Raw genomic sequence first — 14,184 nt, forward strand, 5'->3', positions numbered from 1 at the left:
ACAGAGAAGGCGGGGGACGTTCCTCAGTCATGTTGCCTTCAGGAAACGTAGGTTACATAAGTTATCAGTAGAAGTATGATTCAACACTGTATATACACCGTATTCACGTGATTGGCAGTGGAAAAAATGGATATTAGTGACACATTTCTGTTTAAAAAGCTGTTTTAGACCGTACTTGGCACCAATCGCAGTATAAAAGCCATAAACTATGCCAGACTGTACTACAGTTCAACAGCCACACTTTAAAGTTTGACATTTCCCACTTCCATGAACGCATCGCAGTATCGTTTGCGATGGCAGAAATGTGTCACTAATATCAGTTTTTTCCACTGCCAATCACGTGAATATGGTGTATATACAGTGTTGAATCATACTGTACTTCTACTGATAACTTCGGCAACCTACGTTTCCTGAAGGCAACATGACTGAGGAACGTCTCCCGCCCCAGATCGGGGCCAAAAGTCTGAAACTGAAAAAAAAAAAAAAAGATCTGAAACTGAAAAAAATATCTGATACTGAAAAAAAATATGTAAACTGTAAAAAAGAATTTTCAGGTTCAAATTTTATTTTCAAATTAGCAAAAAAATTTTCATCACCGAGGCCGTAAACCCCCCCGGACCGGTTCACCCCCGGACCGGCTCACCCACCCGCCACGTTGGGGTCGGAGCGGTACAGTTGTCGGCTCCGCTTGTTGCCGAGGTCGACGACGCAGTACAACGTTGACGCTCCGTCACCTTCCTTGAGACGATCTCCGTCCTCTGAAGAGACGATTAAGACGACAGTAAGAACAAATACAAAGGGCAGATGTTTATCTGTTTTAGGAGTAAAACTGTGTAACTCATTAGATAACGACCTTAAATTAGCAAACTCAATAAAAGCATATAAGCTATTATTCAAAGCAACGGTAATGGACACATATAGAAGCAGAATTAGCAAACAAAGAAGAATGTACCCATGTGTGTGTGTGCCTGTGGGTGTGTACCGGTATGAACATATGCAGGTATACAGGACTGTCTCAGAAAATGAGAATATTGTGAAAAAGTCCTTTATTTTCTGTAATGCAAAAATGTCATACATTCTGGATTCATTACAAATCAACTGAAATATTGCAAGCCTTTTATTATTTTAATATTGCTGATCATGGCTTACAGCTTAAGAAAACTCAAATATCCTATCTCAAAAAAATGAATATTCTGGGAATCTTAAAGGGAAAGTTCGGTTTTTTACAACCTGGACCTTATTTATGACATTTTTTATGGTTGTATACTCACCCAGAAAAGTTTGGTGTGATTTGGAGTCCTTCAGAAGATATTAGGAGGTTTGTTGCGAGCCGCTTCTCCGTGTAATGGAGCGCATGAGGGCATAGACGGACGCAGACGATGCAGCGTCTAAATAACACATGATTGCCACGAAACTCGTTCATTTCTTTTATGAATCACTAGATATGCTTCCAGGACCTGTTGTAACATTGTGGCGCGGTCTGTGTATTAAATAAATCCGTTTGTAAACAAGACCTCTGAACTCATGACGTCATCTCTGTGCGCGCATCCCAGACACAGCTCCGTGTACAGAAACCTCACGCTACTGTTAGTTTACTGTTAGTTATTTGAAACATGTCTGAATATTTGTCAAATTCTGAGGTTGTGGACGACGACTTTGAATATGATGGACGTCCTTACCGTTTTGAACTGGAGTGTACGGCTGAAGAGCTCACTGAACGGAGGACAGAGTGCGCGCACAGAGATGACGTCATGAGTTCAGAGGTCTTGTTTACAAACTGATTTATTTAATACACAGACAGCGCCACAATGTTACAACAGGTCCTGGAAGCAGATCTAGTGATTCATAAAAGAAATTAAGAGTTTCGCGGCAATCATGTGTTATTTAGATGCTGCATCGTCTGCGTCCGTCTATGCCCTCATGCGCTCCATTACACGGAGAAGCGGCTCGCAAAAAACCTCCTAATATCTTCTGAAGGACTCCAAATCACACCAAACTTTTCTGGGTGAGTATACGACCATAAAAAATGCCATAAATAAGGTCCAGGTTGTAAAAAACCGAACTTTCCCTTTAATCTTAAGCTGTAAGCCATAATCAGCTATATTAAAATAATAAAAGGCTTGCAATATTTCAGTTGATTTGTAATGAATCCAGAATGTATGACATTTTTGTTTTTTTAATTGCATTACAGAAAATAAAGAACTTTATCACAATATTCTAATTTTCTGTCCTGTATGCATGTATAGTATGTAGGATTTGATGTATAGACACGATACACATGCATGAGATGAAATGACAACCTAAATTGGTTTTGTCGGTTTCCTTAGCATCTTTTCACTTTCTGTTTTCAGAGCTATTATTATCATCATTATTATTAATATTACTATTATTACAGTTATTGACCCCTTTTATTCAAATATTTTTTTTTTTGCTGCCCACAACTTTTTATCTTATTTAGTAACTAGGCTTTGTCTTAGTTTCTTAGTCTTGTTTTTAGTCTTCTTTGTAAAGCGCTCTGAGATCTGTCGCTTCAGGTGAAAAGCGCTATATAAATTGAAATTATTATTATTATTATTATTATTATTATTATTACAGCTATTATTATTATTATTATTATTACTATTATTATTATTTTGTGTAACCTCATGATACTTCATTTGTTCTTTTTGTATATTCTATTATGTTAAAAGGTGGGCAAGATCAGCTTTATGCTTCAAGCCCAGACCTTTTCTGTCAAAATAATCACAATGTTGACCAGGGAAAAACCTGTGGATGTTTGTTATCTTGCTTGTTGATTTTTCATGCTTGTGATTGACTGAAATAAAGATTAATTAACTAACTTACGATCAGAGGTCCTAACCGGTAACCAGGGAGAAGATGTGGTGTTTTTGGGTCGTACTTACCGCCCAGCAGCGCCTCCAGGCCGTGGTAGCTCGCGCCGGACTTGACGACCTGTAATGTCACCACGGGGCCGGTCCGCATCATGATGGCCGCCGCCCTGGAGAGACGCAGGAGTAGCGGCGTTAGGACCGGATAGGAAGAACTGGACTGGGTTTTCTGAGGAGGGGTGGTGCCAAACGCTTCGGTCTCAGTCGGTTGATTTCACACCCATGACGACTCTGACATGGGTGTTTTTAAAACGCCACGAGAGTTAATATCCAGCGTTACATTTATTTCATGTCATTGATTGACAGTCGGCTCAGCCAATGGCTGACCATTATCGCTTCCTCAGATCTGGATCGTCACGCTAAACACGCGTTTGTACGAAACCAGCGTCATCCAGAGGAGCAACTTTGATTGACAGACGGTGGGCGTGGTCCGTCCGGCCTCCAGAGGTACAATGCCGAACATCGTACAAAGAAAAAAAGATCTTCGGAAAACAACGGGTCATGTGACCGAATGCTCGGTCCATTGGTTTTTACAGTCGACGCTAATAATACCAATACTGACCACATGGGGGCGACAAGGGGCCCAACAAGTCAAAGCATCCAAGGGAACCGCTAGTGGGACAAAGTTATCCTAAAACTTGTGTTGTTTTTGTCAACCTGTCTCAATTTTAGTTTAAGTCCAGCTATCATTTTAGTTTTTATTAGTTTTAGTCACGTTCTCCTTTTAGTCGTGTCAAGTTTCAGTCGACTAAAAGTCTGAGCCTTTTAGTCTTATTTAATCAGAATTGTCCAGGACCATTTTAGTCTGGTTTTTATTTGTCTACGATATTGCATTATATATTTAATTATCGTTATCATCACATGACCAGCGTGATAAAGGTTCCTTGACAACAATATTTAGTCATAATTTCCGTTGACGAAAGCAACTTAAGATGGATGTACAGATGGATGAATGGATGGAGATTTTAGTCAGAATTGTCCAAGACCATTTTAGTCTAGTTTTATTCAAAGATTACATTTAGCCAAACCCATTTTACAATTCAAACACGGTTATCTTTAATTTGAGATTACAGAGAGAAAAGTTGCATCTGGACAACATGAGTATGACTTTTTTTTTTAATCACCTCTCAATATTCCACCATTTTTTCACGTGACCGTTTTTTCTGTACATCTATTTTCTTGAGGATGAGGAATGACCACCACTTTTTAATATTCTGTGCTAAAAACATTGTCTTTCCATCACAATTTACATCCAAATCACTCGTCACTCGTGTGGATATTTATTTTTCCGCATTTCTCCCCATCTTTTTCTTTATCCGGTGAGAATGTGTATGAATGAATAATAATGAATAATGATCTCTGTAAAGCGCTCTGGGTGCCTTGAAGGGCGCTATATAAAACCAAGTCATCATCATCATCATCATCATCATTTATCGACGACACATTTGGTTTTCTTTTCCACGTCAACGAAAATGAAGACACATTTTAGCAGTTTTTATTTTTTAATCTACAGTTTAGTCTGGTTTTTATTCTACGATATTGCATTATATATTTAATTATCGTTATCGTCACATGATCATTATTTTCGTTTCGTCTCGTCTCGTTTGATAAAGGTTCGTTGATGACTATATTTAGTCATAATTTTCGTTTCGACGAAAGCAACTTTAATTGACAGTCAGTTCAGCCAATGGCGAGTCGTTATCACTTCCTCAATCCGTGATCGTCACGCTAACACACTTAACGAAGGAACTACCCGTTTGTACGAAGCCAGCGTCGGCCGGAGGAGCAACTTTTATTGACAGACGGTGGGCGTGGTCCTGCCGGCCTCTAGAGCAACAAGGCCGAACCTCGTACGAAGAAAAAAAGATCTGATTGTGACCGAAAGGTTGGTCCATTGGTTTTTACAGTCAATTATACCAAACTGATAGAAGTCCTTGGCCTTACCCATGATGCTTTGCTTCAGGGTTTAAAACCCACATGGGTGTGTCTCAGCGTACCTGTCTTGGTTGAGTCCAACGAGACTTCGGCCGTCCACGCTGAGCAGCTGGTCTCCGGCGTCCAACCTCCCGTCCTGTAACCAGAGAGACGCGCGGCGTCCGGGTCAAAGGTCAAACGTCTTCCATCGTGCAGCCGGATCCGAAACTCACCGTCTCCGCCGGTCCTCCTCGCACGATGGACTTGATATAGATCCCGAGGTCGCTCTGCCCGGCTCCCTGCGGCGAGAAACCAGACAGTGGAGGTTCACCCACTGCCGAGGGAAGAGGTTTCACGACATTGGGCCCGGCCCTCACCTTGGCGGCTACGATGCTGACTCCCATCCCGCTGTCCGGAGGTTTGTGAAGCGTGACCGTCTCTGTGTCGGGCTGTCGGCGAGCGGCCTGTCGGAGGAAAACCTCGTGGTTAAATCTCACTTCGGTGTTTTCAGAACCTCGAGACGTGATTGGTTGTTCTGTACCAGGTAGGTTCCTTCATCCGACGCTGCCGGCTCACTGAAGTGCACCGTCCAGGCGAGGTTGGAGTCCGGGTGACGCGTCAACGAGCAGAGACCTGCAACCACAAGAGGCCCGGGATTTTCCTGGTGAACGTACGTTTCGTAAATAAGAAAATGGAATTGTTTCCTTAATCCGACTGATATTGAAGTTTTAAAAGCCATGTCTACACCTTAGCCGGGCTTTAGTTGAACCGAACTGAAGCTCTTGAGATGGAGCTTTTAGTGCCCGATATTTCGTCCTAATCCGAGTTAGCTGAGCTAGCGACTAGCTAGGGACCCCCCTTTTGGAAGTGACGACCATAGACATATAAACGTAGACGCCGCATCGAGTGGTTTTGCCCGCTGCTGCGATGCGTCAACGTTGCCTGCGCTGTAAACTAATACAAGTAAATGGACTTATTTTCATAAAGCGCCTTTCTACAAAGAAATTTACGTTTTACATCTCATTTATTCATTCACACACGCACTAATATACTTGAGAAACAGTTAGGCACCAAATGGTCCAAAGGGAACGGAAAGGCGAGGTTTTCGTTCCTACGCTCCTAACTTCAGCTACGGCGGCTAACTCTAGGTCATAAACCCCCAAAACTGAGAGCACAGATACAAGGTTGCTGGATTCTCTCCCTTGGAGGTCAGGTGGGAGGGTCAGGCCTCCAGGAGAGACTCCCTGATCCTCCACATCGATGGGGGTTTGGGCCTCTTAGACGGAAATAAACCCAGGGGACCCGACCTGAGGTGACGTACCTTTTTGTCGAAGGGGCTCCAGGAACTCCTCGAACCCTGGCGGGACTCCTCTGGCGGCGTCGCAGGAGTACCCGCCCTCCGGCAGCAGGAAGGGCAGGCGGAGCTCCGGGCTCTCCTGCAGACGGACGTCCCGTCCTTCGCCCCGAATCAGATGATCCACTGAGCTCTCGGCCGCCGTCACCACAGCATCGATCAGGTCCTGCAACGAGGGAAGAGACATGCAAGCGACTTGACATTCGTCATCATGTGACAAGGTTTCAGGACATCCAATCTGCCCGCTGCGAGTCTGAGAAGTGATGAGGACGACCCCGACACTTCACCCCCCGCAGAGGAGGACGACATCACAGTGATGTCGTTAAAGAGTGTAATGATCAAACTGGTGGCGCCACGAATGCCAGAGGGGGGGTTTATTGCCTTGGAGGTTTCACCGAGGGGGTCGATGTGCATTTTACCCAACAAGCACGGAGAGAAAATCCACTCAAAACGTGTGTGTATTATTAGGCCCCGTTTACACGGAGCAAAATCGGAGGCGTTTTCATGTGTTTTGGCCGTTCGTTTACACGGAAAAGGAAGCTCAAAGTCACCAAAAACGATAATTTCTGAAAACTCCGGCCAAAGTGGAGATTTTCAAAAACTCAAGTTTTCACGTTTGCGTCTAAACAGAGGAAAACGGAGGAAAACGTAGATTTAGGCTTCAGAACGTCACATTATGTCACAGAAACGTCACCAGCGTGTGTTTACAATTAGTTTGGCCACCGTCAATATTTTCTTGTATTTTACCTGTTTTATATTCTAAAGTCACACTTAAAAGTAACTCAACTTTTCTGTCACTCCAAACGAAAGACTCTCGTTCCGTCTTAGAAGTAAAGCCTGAATTATGGTTCTGCGTTACACCAACGCAGAGCCTACGGCGTAGGGTACGCGGCGATGCGCACCGTACGCCGTCGGCTCTGCGTTGGTGTAACGCGGAACCATAAATCAGCCTTAACTGGAAGTTACACGTGTCATTTGTTGATGTTTTTTCCAGGATTTTGATTGGCTGGCATGACCTTAACAGCGTATTTATGCAGATTCGTGTAAACAAAGAGATTTTGAAAACGATCTCGTGTAAACGATGGAATTTTTCAAAACGTAGAGGGGGAAATACCCGTTTTTGTAAATACCCGGCTATGTGTAAACGGGGCCTTAGATTTGTGCTCCAAGTTACAGACAAAACGGTAATTACCAATTCAAAAAGCCTCCAACACACACATTGTTAAATACGCAGGAATCAGCTGATACTAGACTAGTAGTCAAGACTGCCTAAACTGAAACCAAGACGCTACCAACACTAGAGAGTGTCAAGACCAAGACCAAGACTAGTTTGAGGGAAATAACGCTGGACTCAGATGAAAACTCAGATGACTCAGCTTTCCACCAGTCCTTAAACGCACAATGTACGGACCAATCTGTGAGACTTCTTGGAGGAAAAGAGACTCAAAACCATTTGTGCGTATTTAAGGATTTGTGTGTCTAACAGACTTTTTGAATTCATAATTATCATTTTGTCCGTAACTTCGAGCACAAATCAGATAAAACACAAATGTTTTAAGTTGATTTTCTCTCCGTAAACTACAGGCGTAATGTTTGGATGCACCTACGAAAAATTCAGCGTCTAAATTAGGGATTGTCAACCGGTGGTCCGTGGCCCTCTGGTGGTCCGTGGCGGTATTGCAGGTGGTCCGTGAAATTGTAAATGGAAAACAATAATAATTTAAAAAATATATATTTATTTTTTAGACTCAATTTATTTTCCATTTACTATTCGTTTTTGTAAATAATTTACCCATCCAAATTATGTCAAATGAGTGAGAGTGAACGTTGTAATATGAGCGAACTATTGTTCGAACTATTGTTCATTTTTCATTGACTGTTTTGTGTTTTTTTTTTATGGTGCAAATAAAAATAAACACTGATGCAAATAAATAGCCTATATAGGCCCATACTCTTATTTAAAAGCAAGGTGCAAAATAAAACAAACATCCCCAAAAGCAGTTGGTCTCCAAGTTGCTTCTTGGTTATAACGGTGGTTCCTCGGACAAAACCAGTTGAAAACCTTTGCTCTAAATGCAAGAATCAAGACTAGAATCGTCTCTTATTGATTCCTGTTGAGGCTTGACAGCCTCAGATAACTGCAGAAACATCAGTTTACAAACCAAAATAACCCAGAAACAAACCCAGACTACCTGAAATAAACAATAACCCCCCCCTGAAGGTGATGGATTACCGGTGACCTGGGACAGGTTGTCCCGGCGACATGTTTCCCCCCGAATCTCATTTTCAGCTAAATATTAGAGAAATGGAGTGATGGAGTTGACTTTACCGCCCTTTGATGGATCATTTATCATCACATTCATCAGTGTGAATTATTCATGCGCTTGGATTGATGTGGCTGAAGTAAAGCTGGTGTTCTGGGTGGAGGCCGGTACCAGACGTGGATTCTGTGTAGGGATGGGCGGTATGGACTAAAAAATGTATCACGATAATTTCTGGCATTTATCCTGATAACGATAAAAATGACGATAAAAAAAATACCAATTCAACTCCACCTTTTTAACTATAAATCTATCACCACATTCAGTCTTTGGAGCAAAATCACTGCTCTAAAAGATACTAAATACTAAACTACACCAATTAAATTGAATTAATAAAAACCAATTAAATGAGTTACACCTGTACTGCAAAACTGGAATGACTCAGATCCTCCATGTTTGTTACACAAACACGTATCAACGGGAATTTATCCTTATTTCTTTCTTTCTTTCTTTCCTTCTTTCCTTCTTTCCTTCTTTCCTTCTTTCCTTCTTTCCTTCTTTCCTTCTTTCCTTCTTTCTTTCTTTCGGGGTCATTTATTTTTTCTTTCTTTCTTTCTTTCTGGCTCATTTCTTTCTTTCTTTCTTTCTTTTTTCTTTCTTTCGGGGTCATTTATTTTTTCTTTCTTTCTTTCTTTCTTTCTTTCTTTCTTTCTGGCTCATTTCTTTCTGGCTCATTTCTTTCTTTCTTTCTTTCTGGCTCATTTCTTTCTTTCTTTCTTTCTGGCTCATTTCTTTCTTTCTTTCTGGCTCATTTCTTTCTTTCTTTCTTTCTGGCTCATTTCTTTCTTTCTTTCTTTCTGGCTCATTTCTTTCTTTCTTTCTGGCTCATTTCTTTCTTTCTTTCTTTCTTTCTTTCTTTCTTTCTTTCTTTCTTTCTTTCTTTCTTTCTTTCTTTCTTTCTTTCTTTCTTTCTTTCTTTCTTTCTTTCTTTCTTTCTTTCTTTCTTTCTTTCTTTCTTTCTTTCTTTCTTTCTTTCTGGCTCATATCGCCCATCCCTAATTCTGTGGTACCTGTGGTACCGTACTCACAGGGGGGATGCGGGGCTCGTCGGCGGCGTGAACGTATCCCGCCAGCAGCATCTGCAGCTGCAGCGAGTTCAGCTTGAAGCAGGAACTCTGGATGTCCTTGGCGTCCCGCACCGAGTACTTCTTCATGGTCAGGAGAGTGGTTGCCTAGGAACAGACGGGAGATGCTATTTTAGCATCTTGCGCCAAAAAAGGAGAGGGGGGGGTGTAGATTCAGATCTGTGATACGAGCGGAGGAGAGTGAGGAGTTACACCGACACCGACTGTTATGGCGCTTTTCCACTAGAACCTACTCGGCTCGACTTGGCCTGGTTTCTTTTCCATAAAAATGTTTGTTTTTTTAATAACCATCTACTAGTTCCTAGTTTTAAAGACTCATTTTTTTTCCTGCGCTGTTTTAAGTCTTATTTGGGTCTAATTCTGCTGAAAGACCAAATACTTTTAATTTAAACCAATTGTGATTGGTCCGCACCGCTTGGTAGAAATGTTTTTTATTTACTCTGTTGTCATGTCTGAGATACAGGACTGTCTGAGAAAATTAGAATATTGTGATTTTCTGTAATGCAATTACAAAAACAAAAATGTCATACATCCTGGATTCATTACAAATCAACTGAAATATTGCAAGCCTTTTATTATTTTAATATTGCTGATCATGGCTTACAGCTTAAGAAAACTCAAATATCCTATCTCAAAAAATTTGAATATTCTGGAATCTTAAACTGTAAGCCATAATCAGCAATATTAAAATAATAAAAGGCTTGCAATATTTCAGTTGATTAGTAATGAATCCAGAATGTATGACATTTTTGTTTTTTTATTGCATTACAGAAAATAAAGAACTATCACAATATTCTAATTTTCTCAGACAGTCCTGTATTCAACCGCAAAAAAAAATCATGTACGGGAACCCAAGGAAGAGCTTGTTACTTTTCTTTTATCCCTTTTATCCACATACGCGTCAATCTCATGACATCACTGGTGATTCTTTGGGAGAAATGTTTGTTTTTGCATGTTTTGTCACATTTACACAGACTCAAACACACACAGAGTTTCTATGAGTTTGTGGTGCCGAAGAACGGGAGTCGGAGGCGGAGTATGAATGTTGAATGAAGGCGCGAGCCGTTTATTAACATCAGCCATTCAAATCACAATAACACTGAACCGGAAGCGTAACGTCCGTCACTGCGCCCTATCCGGGCGGAACCACATTAACCCGCAGAGGGTTCCTAAGTGAATTATGTAACCCACTACACCAGCCCCCCCAGAATTCACCCATAGTCAAAATCCCCCCGCCGCGGGGGAACGACAGCGCGACCCCAACGGGTGCGAAAAACCGGGGTCGAGGGGGGCGGGGTCGAAGGTGCGGCCGCACCAACCGAAGAGCCGGGGGGCCGACGCGCCAACAGCGGCGCGGGCCTCTCAACCGGGGGCAGGGACGAGGGCCCAGGGGGCCGGCCCCTACGAGGGGCTTGTGCCAACTCCCATGGCCGGGAAATGTCCACGTGGGCCGGCTTAACCCTATCCACCGAGACAGTCTCAGGCCTACCGCCCATGTCCACAACCAAGCTCTTAACCCCGTGCTGCAGGACCCTAAACGGCCCGTCGTAGGGAGGGCGCAGGGGGCCGCGGTGGGCATCATGGCGAACGAACACGAAATCCGTAGAGCGCAGACTGGGGGGCACCTTGAAGGCGGGGGAGCCGTGCTGTGATGTAGGGATGGGCGTGAACGCCCCAGCGGCCTCCAGCAGGGCGGCACGCTGCTTGGCCGCCGACCAGGGGGCAGTGGCGCTCGGGATGAAATCCCCCGGAACCCGCAGGGTCTGCCCGTAGACCAACTCAGCAGAAGAGGACTGCAGGTCCTCCTTAGGGGCACACCTCAGGCCCAGGAGGACCCATGGGAGTTTATCCACCCAGCTGCCATCCGTTAAGCTCGCGCGGAGGGCTGCCTTCATCGAACGGTGGAACCTCTCCACCAGGCCGTTCGCCTGGGGGTGGTAGGCCGTGGTGCGGTGTAGTTTGACCCCCAAACCGTCCGCCACCGCGTTCCATAGCTCCGCAGTAAACTGCGGGCCGCGGTCCGAGGAGAGGTCGGAAGGGGTCCCAAAACGCGCAACCCACGTCCCGATGAATGCCCGGGCCACGTCGGAAGAAGTTGTCGAGGCGAGGGGAATGGCCTCGGGCCAACGTGTCGTCCTGTCGACCACCGTGAGGAGATAGGTGAAGCCCTGCGAAGGGGGCAGCGGACCAACCAGGTCGACGTGAACGTGGTCGAACCTCCGCTCGGGAACAGTGAAGGTTTCAAAGGGGGCCCTGGTGTGACGGTGCACCTTAGCCCGCTGGCAGGCCACACACGCGTCGACCCACGCCCTCACGTCCTTCTTCAGCCCTTGCCACACAAACTTCTGAGAAACCAACCTAACGGTCGGCTTTCTGCCAGGGTGGGAGAGATTGTGCACCGCCTCGAAAACGCCCCGCCTCCAGTCAGCAGGAACCAGCGGTCGAGGCTGGCCAGTAGAGAGGTCACACCACAGTCTGACACCCGAGTCACCGACCGCGACCTCCTCCAGGCGCAACCCGGTGTCGGAGGCCCTGAGGGCCTGGATCCCGCGGTCCGAGGCCTGGTCTGCGCCCATGCCAGCGTAGTCGACGCCCAACTGGACCGCCCCTACAACCGCCCTGGAGAGGCAGTCCGCGACCACGTTGTCCTTACCGGCGACGTGTCGGACGTCGGTGGTGTACTCCGATATAAACGCCAACTGGCGCTGCTGGCGGGCAGACCATGGTTCAGCCACTTTAGACATGGAGAACGTGAGGGGTTTGTGGTCCACGAAAGCCGTAAACTCCCGACCCTCCAGGAGGAAACGGAAGTGGCGGATTGCCAGGAAGAGGGCCAGGAGTTCCCTGTCGAACGCACTGTATTTACGCTCTCTGGGGGTCAACTGGCGGCTGAAAAAGGCGAGCGGCTGCCAGGCGCCGCCGACCCACTGCTCGTGCACTGCGCCGACGGCGTAATCCGACGCGTCAGTTGTGACTGCCACCGGGGCCCCAGGTGCCGGGTGAGCCAGCAGAGCCGCCTGGCTCAGGGCAGCCTTGGTGGCCTCGAATGCGGCCTCCCTCTCGGCTGTCCAGTCGACGGCCTGGTTGGCGGACTTGCCTTTGAGAGCCTCGTACAGCAGGCGCATGGTGTGGGCCGCCCGGCGGATGAACCGGTGATAAAATGTCACCATCCCGAGAAATTCTCGGAGCGCCCTGGCGGTATCCGGCCGGGGAAAAGCAGCAACGGCCTCCACCTTCGACGGAAGGGGGGCGGCCCCGTCCTTGTTGATGAGGTGCCCAAGGAAGTGGATTGAGGGCAACCCGAACTGGCACTTAGCCGGGTTCACGATGAGGCCGTGCTCGCTGAGCCGTGTGAAGAGGCCCCGGAGGTGCGCCAGGTGCTCCCCCTCCGAGGAGCTGGCGACGAGAATGTCGTCTAGGTAGACGAAAACGTAAGGCATGTCCCTGAGCGCCGAGTCCATCAGCCGTTGGAAGGACTGAGCCGCATTCTTAAGTCCAAACGGCATGCGCAGAAACTCAAACAAGCCAAACGGCGTGACTACGGCCGTCTTAGGGACGTCAGCGGGACGCACGGGGACCTGGTGGTAACCACGCACCAGGTCCACCTTAGAAAAAATCAGCTTACCCGCCAGGTGCACGGAGAAGTCCTGGATGTGCGGGACCGGGTAGCGATCGGGAGTAGTGGCGTCATTCAAACGGCGGTAATCGCCGCACGGCCGCCACCCACCCCCTGGCTTGGGGGCGATGTGGAGCGGCGACGCCCACGGGCTGTCCGAACGCCGAACGATGCCAAGGCGCTCCATGTTAGCGAACTCAGACCTGGCGACCTCGAGCCTCTCGGGGTTGAGCCGCCGGGCCCTAGCATGGACCGGGGGGCCCTCGGTCACGATGTGGTGCTCCACACCATGTTTGGTCGTGGCCGCAGAGAAGGTGGGTTCAGTCAGGCTGGGAAACTCACCGAGGAGGATCTGGTAGTTGTCCCCCTCCGAGAGCGAGCCGGAGAGCCCACTGCAGGTCGCCTCCCCAGAAACACACGCGATCGTGGAGAAGGTCAGCGCGTCAACAAGGCGGCCGTTCTTGACGTCCACCAGCAAACCGTGCGCGCACAAAAAATCAGCGCCGACGAGGGGGAAAGATATGTCAGCAGTGACAAAGTCCCACGTGAATCGCTGACCCCCAAAACACAAGTCCACGGTCCTCGTGCCGTAGGAGCGGATAGGGGTGTTGTCTGCGGACGTCAGTGGCGGCCCCTGGGGACCACCAGCGGTGTCGTCCGCCGTAGCCGGCAGCACGCTCCGCTGTGCGCCGGTGTCGCAGAGGAACTTGAGTCCAGAGATGGCGTCTCGGACAAACAACAGCCGGTTCGTCGTGCCTGCGCTCACGGCTGCTACTGAGCGCAGGCTCTGGCGTTTCCCGCCGCGTAGGTACAGGGGGGACGGCACTTGTTCGCCTTAGCGCCAAAGCGTGCATGGTAATAGCACATACCAGAGCTGGCGCCGCCGTCAGCAGCAGTGAGTCCCTTCTTGGTCGGCGTGTCGCCACCCGCAGGTGCAGTGCTGCGTGTCAGGGCCAGCACCTCCGGGGTGCAACGTTGAGCAGCCAGGAAAAAACGATCAGCCTCC

The 14,184-nt window shown here is 47.1% G+C and overlaps 1 protein-coding gene across 1 annotated transcript in view; it reads right to left on the reverse strand.

Moving 5' to 3' along the window:
* LOC133462191 (afadin) overlaps window positions 1-14,184 on the reverse strand; it is a 29,879-nt gene that overhangs the window by 5,732 nt on the left and 9,963 nt on the right. Inside the window, exons 9-16 of the mRNA XM_061743332.1 lie at window positions 9,506-9,649; window positions 6,124-6,322; window positions 5,344-5,435; window positions 5,180-5,266; window positions 5,036-5,101; window positions 4,886-4,959; window positions 2,904-2,998; window positions 648-758 (exon numbers count right to left, since the gene is read on the reverse strand). Coding sequence (XP_061599316.1) covers window positions 648-758; window positions 2,904-2,998; window positions 4,886-4,959; window positions 5,036-5,101; window positions 5,180-5,266; window positions 5,344-5,435; window positions 6,124-6,322; window positions 9,506-9,649 — 868 coding nt within the window. The remainder of the gene's footprint in view (window positions 1-647; window positions 759-2,903; window positions 2,999-4,885; window positions 4,960-5,035; window positions 5,102-5,179; window positions 5,267-5,343; window positions 5,436-6,123; window positions 6,323-9,505; window positions 9,650-14,184) is intronic.

This window comes from Cololabis saira, chromosome 16 (genome assembly GCF_033807715.1).
Source record: "Cololabis saira isolate AMF1-May2022 chromosome 16, fColSai1.1, whole genome shotgun sequence".
In the NCBI taxonomy this organism is placed as follows: Eukaryota; Metazoa; Chordata; class Actinopteri; order Beloniformes; family Belonidae; genus Cololabis; species Cololabis saira.